Raw genomic sequence first — 12,382 nt, 5'->3', positions numbered from 1 at the left:
TGATACATCAGCAACTAAGAAATGCACCTGCTGTGCTGCGTATGCACAGTCTGCTACAGCTCTGTAAGGTTTTACCTGTCTCCAGTCCCCTGGTGGCCTATTTTCAACATTTTAGAGTATTTGAAGTGCATCTTAGCCAAAATTTTGTCAGTGCATTTTTGTTGGCATGTTCTTTCTTTACAAAAACAGCAAGGCAGATTTCTTTAGTATCCCACAGATTGAGATTCCCCTCTTATACTAAGTATCAGTAGGGAGAACATGCCAGAGGTACTTGGGCTCTAGGTGACAGTCACTTCTCATACCCTCACAAGACACAGCCGCTGCAGCAAGCAAGTTGGCGCCACACTCTGACGAATGTTTGCTGCTAAATACTGCAGCCCAGGTATGGTGAGCCAGTCTCTGGCTAGTCACTGAAGCCTTTAGCTAGGCACCATTGAATAGTAGAGTTTTGATTTTGCCTGATTTATGTTTGTGATTTGGATTGGATTGTTGTATATACTTAAGATGCCTTTTCTACATTCCTGACTTGTTTTGGTTATTCGTTCACTTCGTGATGTCTGCTGTCATTTACCTCTGGAAGTGCCTGTTTCAATCTGCTGGTCTCTGTGTTACCAGTAGTGTGAGTTATCATAATCTGTGTTCTACATCTGCAGAGTAGGGTAGAAGAGTTTCGACATGTCACATTGGGCCAGGCCATTGTCAGTATATAGACCAGATGAAAAAGAACAGAGTTGTGTTAACTGTAGGCTAGTAGGCTACAAGGCAGAGTTACTACAACCCCTTACTTAGATTTTCCAGTGATTTCAAGTGTTGCCTGAGCAGTACAGATGTGGGTATATGGTTAAACTAACAGTGTAGTGTATGTCTTCCTCAAAGATATTTTGGTTTTTCACGTTATTTTTGTAAGTATGTCTTCTTAAATGTTCCAGTAATAAGTTACCTGTAAAACTGGGGTTTTTTCCTTGCTGTGAATGATGGAGAACATTGTGACACTCATACTCTTCTTGGACAGATGTTATCAGCAGTATTGTTACTAGAGAAGAATGACACACTTCTGTGAACAAAATATTTTTATGAAGTACATTTAGTGCTCTTATGTTTAGTCAATGTCTATATCAGTAGAGATGAAATGTGCTCAATTGAGTAAGGACAATGGAAAGAAACAGTCATGACCCTTTTGAGAAATCTTTCTGACCTGTACTTGAAGTAATTTTCGGAAAAAAATTACTAAAATTCATTAGGGTGGCCTGGTATTTGAGCTACATTCTTTCCAACTGCAACTTCAGTGTTTTGAGCTTCCTAAGTTTCTGCAAAAAAAACTACATTCTGAGCACATCATTCAAGTAATTGTTTAGTGACCATGAAGTTGTGCCGACCCTTTTGAGAAATCTTTCTGACCTGTACTTGAAGTAATTTTTGGAAAAAATTACTAAAATTCATTAGGGTGGCCTGGTATTTGAGCTACATTCTTTCCAACTGCAACTTCAGTGTTTTGAGCTTCCTAAGTTTCTGCAAAAAAACTACATTCTGAACACATCATTCAAGTAATTGTTTAGTGACCATGAAGTTGTGCCTGGTGCACAACTACACTGCCTGATGAAAAAATTGAAGCACTTAGTAGGGGAAGAGGGAATGAAATGAAACTTCATAGGTTGACAGAGTGTGTGATTACAAAATCGAGTCAAATTTACAAAGAACTTTGCAGTATGATCCCATGTGTCATTGTATATTGCATACCCTCTGGCATAATGTATGCTATAGTTCACTTGGAAAGGTTGTCGTAAAGGTGTTGTATCCACTCATGAGACAAGGTAACCCACAAGTTTTGTAACTTGTCCTTGATAGTCTGGGTACTGTCACTGGGACAGAGTTGATGTCTGAGCCAGTCCCACAAATGTTCTACTGGGGACAGATCTGGAGACCTCAGCATCATGCCGACAATTCATAGAGATATGACGCATGTGTAGAGTAGTACTGTCCTGTAGGAAAATGGTATGATGATAATGTCGCATGAGAGTCAACACATGTGGACACAGGATGACCATAATGTACCGTTGTGCCATCAGTGTTCCTTCGACCACTTGAAGTCATACCTGATGGTTCCACACACCATGATCCCAGGAGTAACACCGTTATACCTTTCCATAAAAACTGGAAGAATATGACCTCTCTACAGTTCACCGCCATATTTCCGGACAATGGTCATCTGGAGTAACGTAGAACCGTGGTTCATCACTAAATGCTATGTGACACCATTCATTAGCATCCATGCATCTCAGCTATGGCACCAGTCCAAATGTAGGCATTTGTGTTGTGTTAACAGCAGCCTACGCCTGGGATGGAAATTCCATAATCTGGGCACTGCAAGTCTCTGACCAGTGATGTAGGATGTTGCAAGGAGTCCATTACTTGTTCTTGGATGGCAAATATGGATGTGAAGGTGTTACCATGTTTGTTTCATGCACAGTATAACAATCCTTGCTTGTGGTGGTCAGATGTGGTTGACCAGGACCTTTACGTTTCTTGTCCGCATGTTTCCGTGCACTCCAGCATTGGACCACTGCCACATCCAAATGCCCCACAAATCTGGATATTGCACATTTAGACTCTCCAGCCAAATAGATACCCAGATTTAGGCCCTTTCCAAACTCTTCAGGTACTGATAACACTTTCTTCTATGACTATACAGCATTTCTTTGCCATACATATACTGTGGTCAGTTGGAATCTGATGCTGTTTATGCCCCTTATATACCTTACCAGGCTCGGTAACAACATATATGACACTAATGCACTTGAGTGGCCATTCTCCGTGTCGCAAAGAATTGCAACTCTAATCATTTACATACCCGATGATGGTGGTACATGTAAGAAGTAACATTGATATCTGACCTTGTCTTTTGGGAGAGTCACTTTCTTTTTTTTTCCCCCCCTCCAGGCAGTGTAAATGTTCATTCAGGTATAGTGCAGCTGAAAAGTTGCTTGTAAAGAAAGACAACACCATATCCAGAAACTCTCACATTATTTTTCCAATAATTATGTGATTTATGCCCTTTGATCTTAACACTTAAGTGTTCATTTGTAGTTCAGTAAACTTTTCCTTTACATTTCTACTTAACATTAGTCTTTTCCATCTGATTTTTCACATTGCCCAGATTTCTTCACACAAAAAGAGAGCGTCCAAAAAATTCTCATTTGGCTGTATTGTGTCCATATGGGAGCCTTGGAACCGTTAAAAACATTTTTATTTAATGTTGGGTTGTAGTAATAATGTCATTCTGAGATAGTTTTTTATAGACGTAATGTAAGAATAAGAAATTTTGCACAGAAGTTCAGAATCAGAAGTGGAGAGGAGAATGAAAACATGAAGTTTATGAATTGTATTATTTTTCATTAGAAAATATGATTAGCATCAAACACTTTCAACATTTCATTTAATAATCCAGGCCGCTGTAAGTTTCTCTTAAAACTACTAGGGCTATTGTCACCCGACACCCCCTGCCTCAATGTCTGAACGGCTGTAAAATGGAAACCATAGTGAAAATCAAACTGTTTTATTTGCAACATTTAGCTATACCTTCCAGTTACTGTAGTTCCAGTACATAGTCACCAATACGGCTTAAGACATTTGTCATAGCATGGTACCAAATTTTCAATACCCTCATCATAGATGGCAGCCGCTTGTGCTTTCAGCCATTTCTCTGTGCTGATCTGCAGCTTCTTATTTGTGCCAAAATGCTGTCTTTCTAGCCAGTGTTTCATGCGAGTAAAGAGATGAAGATCAGAGGGAGCCAAGCCTGGGCTGTAGGAGTGTCTTTGTTGCAGCTGCAGTGTACAGCTGAGCATTCTCATGAAGAAGACCAATGCCTGATAGCAACATTCTCTTTGATTGTTCTGAATTGCCTTTCCCAGATCTTCATGAGAGATGGTGTATGAGGCTGCAGTGATGGACATGCCATGTTCCGTGAATAACACCAACAAAACTCCTTTTTGGACTCAGACTTTCAGCTGGATCACTTTTGCTTGCACTTTTTTGGTTTACTGAGGAAATGAGAATGTATCCACTGTTTGAATTGCAGTTTTATTTCTCCATTTTTGAAAGACACCCGAGTCTCGTGCCCAGTAACAATTTCAGTCAACAATCATCTCCTTCATTGTGATAGCACTGGAGAAATGTTGATGTGGTGCCCATTCGCTGTGTTTTGTGATTGTTGGACAGCATCTTGGGAACCCTTCTCATGCAGAGTTTCCAGTACTGAAGTCCCTCACTCAGAACAGAAATTGAGAACCACAATTTTCTTAAATTGTCTGATCCACGCGCTAAACCAGATCATCCATTGACACTTGCTTTCTTCCCTAATCACATGCATCGTGAATGTCTGTATGTCCTCCTTCAAAGTCTCTGCACCATTACCACACTTTGTTGTCTCTCATGGAAGTTTTGCCATACGTATTACTCATTTGTTGACGAATTTCAGCTGTGTTGTGCTCTTCAGCAAGAAGAAGTGACTGACAGCACACACTTCACAGGAGACAGTATTGTTCTAGGTATGTTAATGTGCTCACTACATGCTCAGTACTGACAAGTGTGATGGGCGGATGAGACACACTGCAGGACGCATATACACGAAGCTTCTTTGGATTTTCACTGTGGTTTTAATTTCATTGCCCACCAGACCTTAAAAAAAGTCTCTCGTATGCTCCAGGCATGTAGTCCCTTTCTGACCTATCACAATGGTTAAATATCATATAGTTTGAAATACCTGCAAAAGTAGCTTGGGTATTTTCTTTAAATATGACCATCTTATTTGTACCATTAAAATTATTTAAATTCATTGTAGTTGTACTCTGGGCCTCATTTTAGATTTATTCACTGTTTGCAGTCACACCACGTGTTAGTGAATTTCAAAATTTAAAAATAAAATACTTTGTCTGTTATTTCAAAATCTTAAAATAAACTGCTTTGTCTGTTTACAGGAAAGTTCCAGCAGAACGCAAGACTACCAGCAATCGTACCCGCAAAAGTCTTTCAGTCAGAGAGCGACCGAAGGTTAAAGGCCGCCCCACTTCTAAAGCCTCAGCAGTCACTTCACGTACCGGAACCACACGGGACAGCTCTAGTGATGAAGAACGGCGACCTGTGCAACCTAGTGAAAGAACACGTGCACGTCAGAGGCGGCACGAAGCGGATACCCCAAAGTCAGCGACACCGTCGGCTTCTGGTTCGGGATCCGGAGGTTCAGCATCGGGCTCAGGCTCCGGTTCCAGATCACCGTCAGCAGGCTCAGGTTCGAGTAGTGACGAATTGCTTCCAGTGCCTGCCCACTCCCGTGCCCGTGCGCCGGATATCTACTCGGATACAGATTCGGATGGAGGTCGGCAACAGGCACACCCCTTGCGCACCAAGGCAGCTGTCAAAGAGTTCTCATCACATGCCAAAGCCAGCCGTCCAACACTTGAAAATGGCACAGAACGTTCAAAGACAGCTACTCCATCTGTGAACAAAAAAGGGAGCCGTGAGGTAGTTGGTGGATCTACTTCAGAAGGGACCATTTCCAAAGGCAAGGAACCTTCCAAATCTACTACACCAGTAAAGAAGGAATTTGATCCTACAGAACTAATAGTACCTCAAAGGCAAGCAGCCAAGAAAGCAACTGAAAGTATTCGTTGTTCGCAAGGGAGACCTAAAGAGCAGACTAGTACTGAACAGCAAGACCTTGTTAAGACATCTCCACCAGTAATTGAGGAACCCAAGAATAAACCTAAAACAAAACACAAAGGTAAAGAAATAAAGGAGTCAAAATCTGGTAAAGAAGGGAAAACAGGAGATATCTATGATTTTGAGAAAGATGTAGGTGAGGCTCAAGAAATTTTGGCCTATGTTCCTCAAAGGCAGGCGGCTAAGAAAGCGGCAGCACACATTAAAAGTGGCATGACTAAACCAACCACTGAACCTGAAGCAGATGCTTCAAAGGTGAAGAAAGAGGTTTCAGATTCAACTAAAGTGAAGAAGGAACAGGAAAGTACAAAATTCAAGAAGGATGAAAATGACAAGCAGAAAATTGTAAAAAGTGTAGAAAACAAATTGGTGGAAAGCAAAACTGGGGAAGCAAAACACCTTGAGAGAAGTAAAAGTGTTTCGAAAAGTAGAGATGCCGTCTCCTCTTCCTCGTCTTCGTCTTCATCATCAGATTCATCGTGCAGCTCAGAAAGTGAAGAAGACACAGACACAAAACCTAAAGCTCCATCTAGAATTGTAAAGAGGGAAAGGAACACTAAATCTAATGACAAGAGGAGTTCTTTAGACAGTATCCCATCTGTGCAAAAGCAGGGTGAGAGTGGTGTTAAGAAATCTGCATCTGTTTCTGATAAAAAGAATGTAAGGGAATCTCTTGAGGACCGGCCCTTTCTCAACAAGGAAGACCAGTCCTCAGATTCTATATCTGGATCCGGTAGTGGCAGCAGTTCCTCCGGATCAGCTGACTCAGACAGTGAGGTTGAGACAGAAAAGGCGAAGGACGCAAAGTCTAATATCAAGGCGTCACTCAAAGGTGAACAGACTCAAGTCCATGGCAGTGGAAGAAATAATGCAGACACTGAGCTCACAATCGGTAGCAGGAAATTCAAGAAGGCGCCTGACAAGAAGCTTAAAACTTCCGACGGGCGGCCTGAACTTGTATTTCAGCCGCCGAATACTGAGACAGAAAAATCAAGAGCAAAAGGGTCAGAGATCACAACAGGGACAACCACCACCACCACTACCACCACCATCACCACCACTACAAGCACCACTGCCACCACAAGCACCACTACCACCACAAGCACCACCACTACAACCACCTCCAACGCAGCCACCACAACCACCACCACCACCATTCCTACTACCACAAGCAGCAGCAGCAGCACCCAGAAATTTGAAAACAGTAATAGACTCAGAGATACTGATGTCAGGGCAGGAAATACGCCTGGGATCTCATCAGGGTTGGACCATCCCATCAAACCATCCGTTGAAACAATCTCATCAAGCGAAGGACCTTGCACCAAGGGTACTTCGCGAGCTTCCGAGTCCACGCCCATATCTGCGGCGGTACAGCAGCTCAGTCCTAAAAAGGAACAGTCTAACACGACAACAGAAGCAAGGAAGAGAAAACCAGGAGATGGGGCTGAAGATACAGAACTGTACAGTCAAGTTATCAATTTGTCCAGCAGCCTTGAAGCACGTTCAGATGATACGCTCCATCAAAAGACCTGCGACGCCTCCACCAAACCTCCGCTCAAGCAAGCTTCGAAAGCAGAAGAAAAACCATTAGATACTGAAGTATCTGAAGAGGGTAAGAAAAATACCAAAAAGATTTCCAGTAACATAAAAAGTACAGATGACCAGCCAAGCAAGAAAATTGAACGGGAGTCATTGGCGAGCAAACTCGAAAGAGAAATTGCTCAGAGAAAGGCAGAGAGAGATCCAATTGGAAGGAAAACATCAAAAAGTTCTTTAGACAAACTTTTGGAAAAACGGGATAAAATTGAAAAACTCTTTGGTTCGAAGGTAGATGAAGAGTCTGAAAAAGATACAGATCATCCCATTAATAAAGAACTTCCGAAAGAACTGCCTTTGAAAAACAAATCCCCACCAAAAAGTCAAGAGAAGCATTTACCAATTAAGGAAGAGAAGTTGGAAACGAATGTTTCAAAGGAGAAAACTCCCGTCAGAGAATCTCTATCAGTGGTCAAAGAAAAGCTTTCTGTATCACGGGAGACTAAGAAACCGTCACCACGAGAGATGTCACCTAGAAATGTAAATAAAAGTAAGGAAACCAGTGAATCAGAGAGCGCAAAGAAAGTTTCAGTTCCTGATGTTATTGAAGGAAAAGAGATAATAAATAAAAGCTCTAAAGTGAATTCTGTCATTGCAGACAGTATTGATAAAAAGCAGAAGAATGGAGAAAATGATTCAGTCATTAAGAAAGCAGAGAAAGATCTTTTCACTAAGAATGGAGATAAGGAAATCTTTCCAAAGAATGATAACTGCAATCTGTTAGAGACAGGAGTTACTGAAATAGGCATTCCAAGTGTTACAGAAACTGCTGATGAAGAAAAGGGGAAGAAAAAGTCAAAACAAATACCCAGATGTAGGAAGAAAGAAGTAAGTGTTTTGAGTGATCCTGATGGCAGTCTGGAAACTAAAATGAATGGTCCTAAAGTGGAGCCACTGGATGCAGCACCTTCGTGTGAAATAGTACCAGATGTTAATGTAACTGAAGTTCAGTGCCTGTCTGAAATAAAAGATATTAAGGGAACACCTGTCACTGTTGAATCTGTTTCTGATGTGATACATGACAAACCTAAAAATGAAAGTAATGTAATTCATAAAAAAGATGTTACGCCAAAAATTCAAAGTGAAAAGTTAGCAAAAGAAGAGGAATTGGATGAAAAACTTATTTGTAACAAGAATCAGAACAGTGATCACGTGATAAGAAATTCAAGTGGTTTTGACTCATTAGCAACTGTTCAAGCTCCACCTGAAAGGACCTGTAGTTCAGACACAGTTCAAGATGATCAAGAATCAACTGTTGCAAGTGTTCCACCTTTAGAGACACGCAGAATTTCCTCGAGAACACCATCTCTAAATTCTTCTCTTTCCCAGCACCCACAGAGATCCATATTTTCACCCCAACAGCCATCAAAGGACCCAGGGGTTGCTGAACTGTTTGATTTTGAGAATGACATTTTGGCAGTTGATGAAACAGCAGATGATGGTTTTGGAATTCCACGTGATCCAGATGAGATGATGCGGGCTCCATTATCTTTCTCTTTTAGTAATGAATTTTTGTTCAAGGAAGACTCTAAAGAGGATAGCGCCCGTGAAACTTTGAACCTTGTGGAAAAATTGCGTTTGGACTATGCCAAAAAATCAACTGCTGGTCAACCAGAAACAGGTTCTGTTGCTGAGTCAACACCTGCACAAGTTTCTCGAGATACTGCATCACCACGTCCATTAGCACCACCGCCGCCGCCACCCATGACACCAGTACCACCACCTCCAACATCTACTCCATCTCCACAGCCACAGCAACAGCAACCACCAGCAACATTACCACCACCTCCATCACAACCAGTACCGTCTCTACCACCACCTTCACAACCACCGCCGTCAGCTGCACCAGTGCAGCAGCAGCAGCAGCAACAACAACAACAACAACCGCCTCCACCACCAACACCAGCAGCACCGCCACTACCGCCGCCGCCGCCGCCATCACCTCTACCACAGCCTCCATCACTACCACCACCGCCTCCACCTCCACCACTTACACCTACACCTCACTCAGATGACTCCTTGATCTCAGTTGAGCATACGCATGGAGTTAATGTTCAGGAAATTGAACCAATAAGTCAAACATTGCCTCAGCCACAACCTCTCCTTTCTTCACTCCCACCACCGCAACCACTTCCTCCTCCACAAACACCGCAATCCACTTCTGAACTGCAGGCAAATGATCTCCTCCTCCAACCACCCACAGAAAACCCTGATCCTTCTAGAACACAACCACGACCAACTTATCCTGACAGCTATGGGTATGAGTGTCCAGAAGGAGAAACGTCGTTGCCTGGTTGTGAAGGTGCTGGACATGGAGGACGCGGGGGACCAGGTCCTGGTCAGGCAGATGAGAGATGGGTTCCACCCAGTGGGGCTGGCTCTGTGTATGAGCCTGCACCATATGCTGAACTACGGGCACGCTCAAAGTGGTCAGATTCAGAGATGATACCAAACAGGAGATCATCAACATCATCGCTTACTTCATCAACGTGCTCATCACAACGTGAAGACCCGGCATCAGTCAGTTGTGACATCCCTGGTGGGGGTGCAGGACGACATGATGAACTATCTGCTCTGAACACTGATCCTACTGGCAGTGCTTATGGTCCATATCCACCTTGTGCATTGACGGATGTACCACCATTTCGCTACTCAGAAGCTGCACCATATGTGGGTCCAGCATCTGTTGCCCTGTATCCTACAGCTGCTACTGTACCATGTGCCTTTTCATCTCCAGGTCATGGCACTGGACCAGGACATGGAGCAGCTGTTTTCCCACCACCGCCACCTCACTCACATTATCCCCCAGCTGCTTATTCAACTCATCCTCTCCTACAAACGGTGAGTTTTGATAGTTGTATTGACCAATTTTTAGTACAAAGTCTGCTAGTAATGTTTATTAGATAACATCTTGCCACTTCCTTATTTCTCGTCTCTTCCTTCCTCCTCCTCCTCCTCCTCCTCCTCCTCCTCCTTCTCCTCCTCCTCCTCTTCTTCTTCTTCTTTGTCCTTTCTCTTGTTTTATAGCTTGGTAAAAGGAAAGTTTCTAAATTGGATTTTTGTGGTTTTTTCTTTTCCTTTTTTTTTACCATTTTTATAATGAAACACAGTTGTTAAAATTTATTTGGTCATATGAATTATGTATGGCAGTACCTACACATAACTAAGTTCATGAGTAAAAAGATATTAATTATGAGAGAACTGCCATTTTCTTATGCCTTTAAACTGACACATTTGAAACATTAAATTCTTTATGTTTTTGAAAATATGTTCTGGTGTGGTTGGGGTCCTCTGCTCTTATACTGACTTCAGGTACTAACTTATCATATGAACCAAATATTTATATTTAATTTCATAGATTTTTGGTTCGAGTAATATGTAACTTTCACAGCAACTACAGAAGTTCATGTGACACTTCTGTGAAAACCCTTTGAGATACTCAGTAGCATATAAATACATAAAGGTACCTATGATTTCAACTTCTTTTGTTCTAACACTGTACATTATTACATGAAAAAGCATAACCACAAGATGCAAATTACACACAACAGACAACACAAAGTGGCCAGTGGAGCCTTGTGCTCCGGCCCGTATAATCATTAGTTCTAAAGGGGAGTGCAGCCGATAGGCTGCGCACACAACTGTTTTCATACTAGTAGGCCCGGTGGCCTCTAGTGGCTGAATCAAGCACAGACTTCACACCCGAATCGTGAAGCAGGAAACACTCAAATTTGATAGTTACAGCACTCCTCTTCCTTCACAAAGAAGAGAGCCCTATGCTCATGTTCATTTCTTGTATCATCAAAGTTGGTCGTTGTTCGTGCAACATGCTGCTACCGGTATGTAGTGTAGGAAGTGGTGCGATTGCGGCCAGGTGCGGTGCTCACATCCCTGTGAGAGACCATACGGTAGGACGGGCAACACTGGCACGGCTTCCATGTCCAAGTCCAACCCTGATGAAGGAGGTTGCAATGAAGATGTGGTGCAGGCTGCGATGGATGCGGCAGCAGTGGAGGTGTTGACTGCGGAGCGTGGGAGGCGGGGTCCAGCCTCAGCCTCCGACAAAAGAAGGGGCACCCACAGTAGAGAAGGCAGTTGTAAAGGCACCGGCAGCAGTGACGGAGAATGTAAGGCCACTGGGCACAGTGTAGGAGACAGATAGGTAGGCAGAGGATGCTAGGGTGATGGAGGCACTCCCAGTGCACAGCTGCTCATGTGAGGTCATAGCTGGTTAAAGTGTCACGACAACCTACCCTCAGCAGTGTAGATGACGCAGAGTCATCGGCCATGGTGACTCTCGATGATACTGCACCGGCACCCATTTCAGTCAGTGGCCAAAACTGTGAGCCCAAACAACTGTTCAACACCCGGAAAGTTGTGGAGCTGGTGTCAGCAGATGTCCTGGCATTGGCTAAAGCAGATGTAGCAGAGTCTAGCACTGATAGCCATGCAACAAGTCTACTGGATCTTTATGTCCAACAGGGGTAAACCTATAAGAACTGAGAAACCAATCAAGAGCCATTTCGGGGACACATCCGAAACCTATTTCTTCATTTGAGTCTTAAATGTTCATACTAGTAGTTTTGCTTCCTAGTTTGAATGTGGATGGAAAAGAGGAGCCGTAACTTGATGAACATCACTTTTTTTTATAGAAATCTTCAAATTCCCGAGATACGACTGGGGGCCATTGTCCATAACTAATATATACAGAAAACCTTACATTGCAAAAATTGTTTGCAGAGCTACAATTGTTGTCACTGCAGAAGTACACACTGTACCACATCTGGAAACTTAGAATTTGCGTAAATCGTAAGAAGCTATTAGAAATTCAAAAAAGGTCCCACAAAATGTACAGGAATTCATTCCCAAGGCTGCTATGAAGTTGGCCATGGCGACAAAGATACACAGTGTTGCTGTCTGGTGGGTGGCACACTGTGGACAGGCTGCAACAACTTATACTATTTCCCCATCAATCCCTGGCCAAAAGACATGTCTGCATACTACCACTTTTCTACATGACACATCCCTTGTAATGAACACATAACCTCACACTGATGGGCTGATGGGT

At 42.9% G+C, this 12,382-nt stretch overlaps 1 protein-coding gene across 1 annotated transcript in view; it reads left to right on the top strand.

Moving 5' to 3' along the window:
- LOC126482312 (PHD finger protein rhinoceros) overlaps positions 1–12,382 on the top strand; it is a 246,149-nt gene that overhangs the window by 164,152 nt on the left and 69,615 nt on the right. The window contains exon 15 of the mRNA XM_050106352.1: positions 4,977–10,155. Coding sequence (XP_049962309.1) covers positions 4,977–10,155 — 5,179 coding nt within the window. The remainder of the gene's footprint in view (positions 1–4,976; positions 10,156–12,382) is intronic.

The sequence above is a fragment of the Schistocerca serialis genome, chromosome 5 (genome assembly GCF_023864345.2).
Source record: "Schistocerca serialis cubense isolate TAMUIC-IGC-003099 chromosome 5, iqSchSeri2.2, whole genome shotgun sequence".
Lineage (NCBI taxonomy): Eukaryota > Metazoa > Arthropoda > Insecta > Orthoptera > Acrididae > Schistocerca > Schistocerca serialis.
The sequence above is the reverse complement of the archived record's forward strand: the minus strand, read 5'-3'. Positions and strand labels throughout refer to the sequence as shown.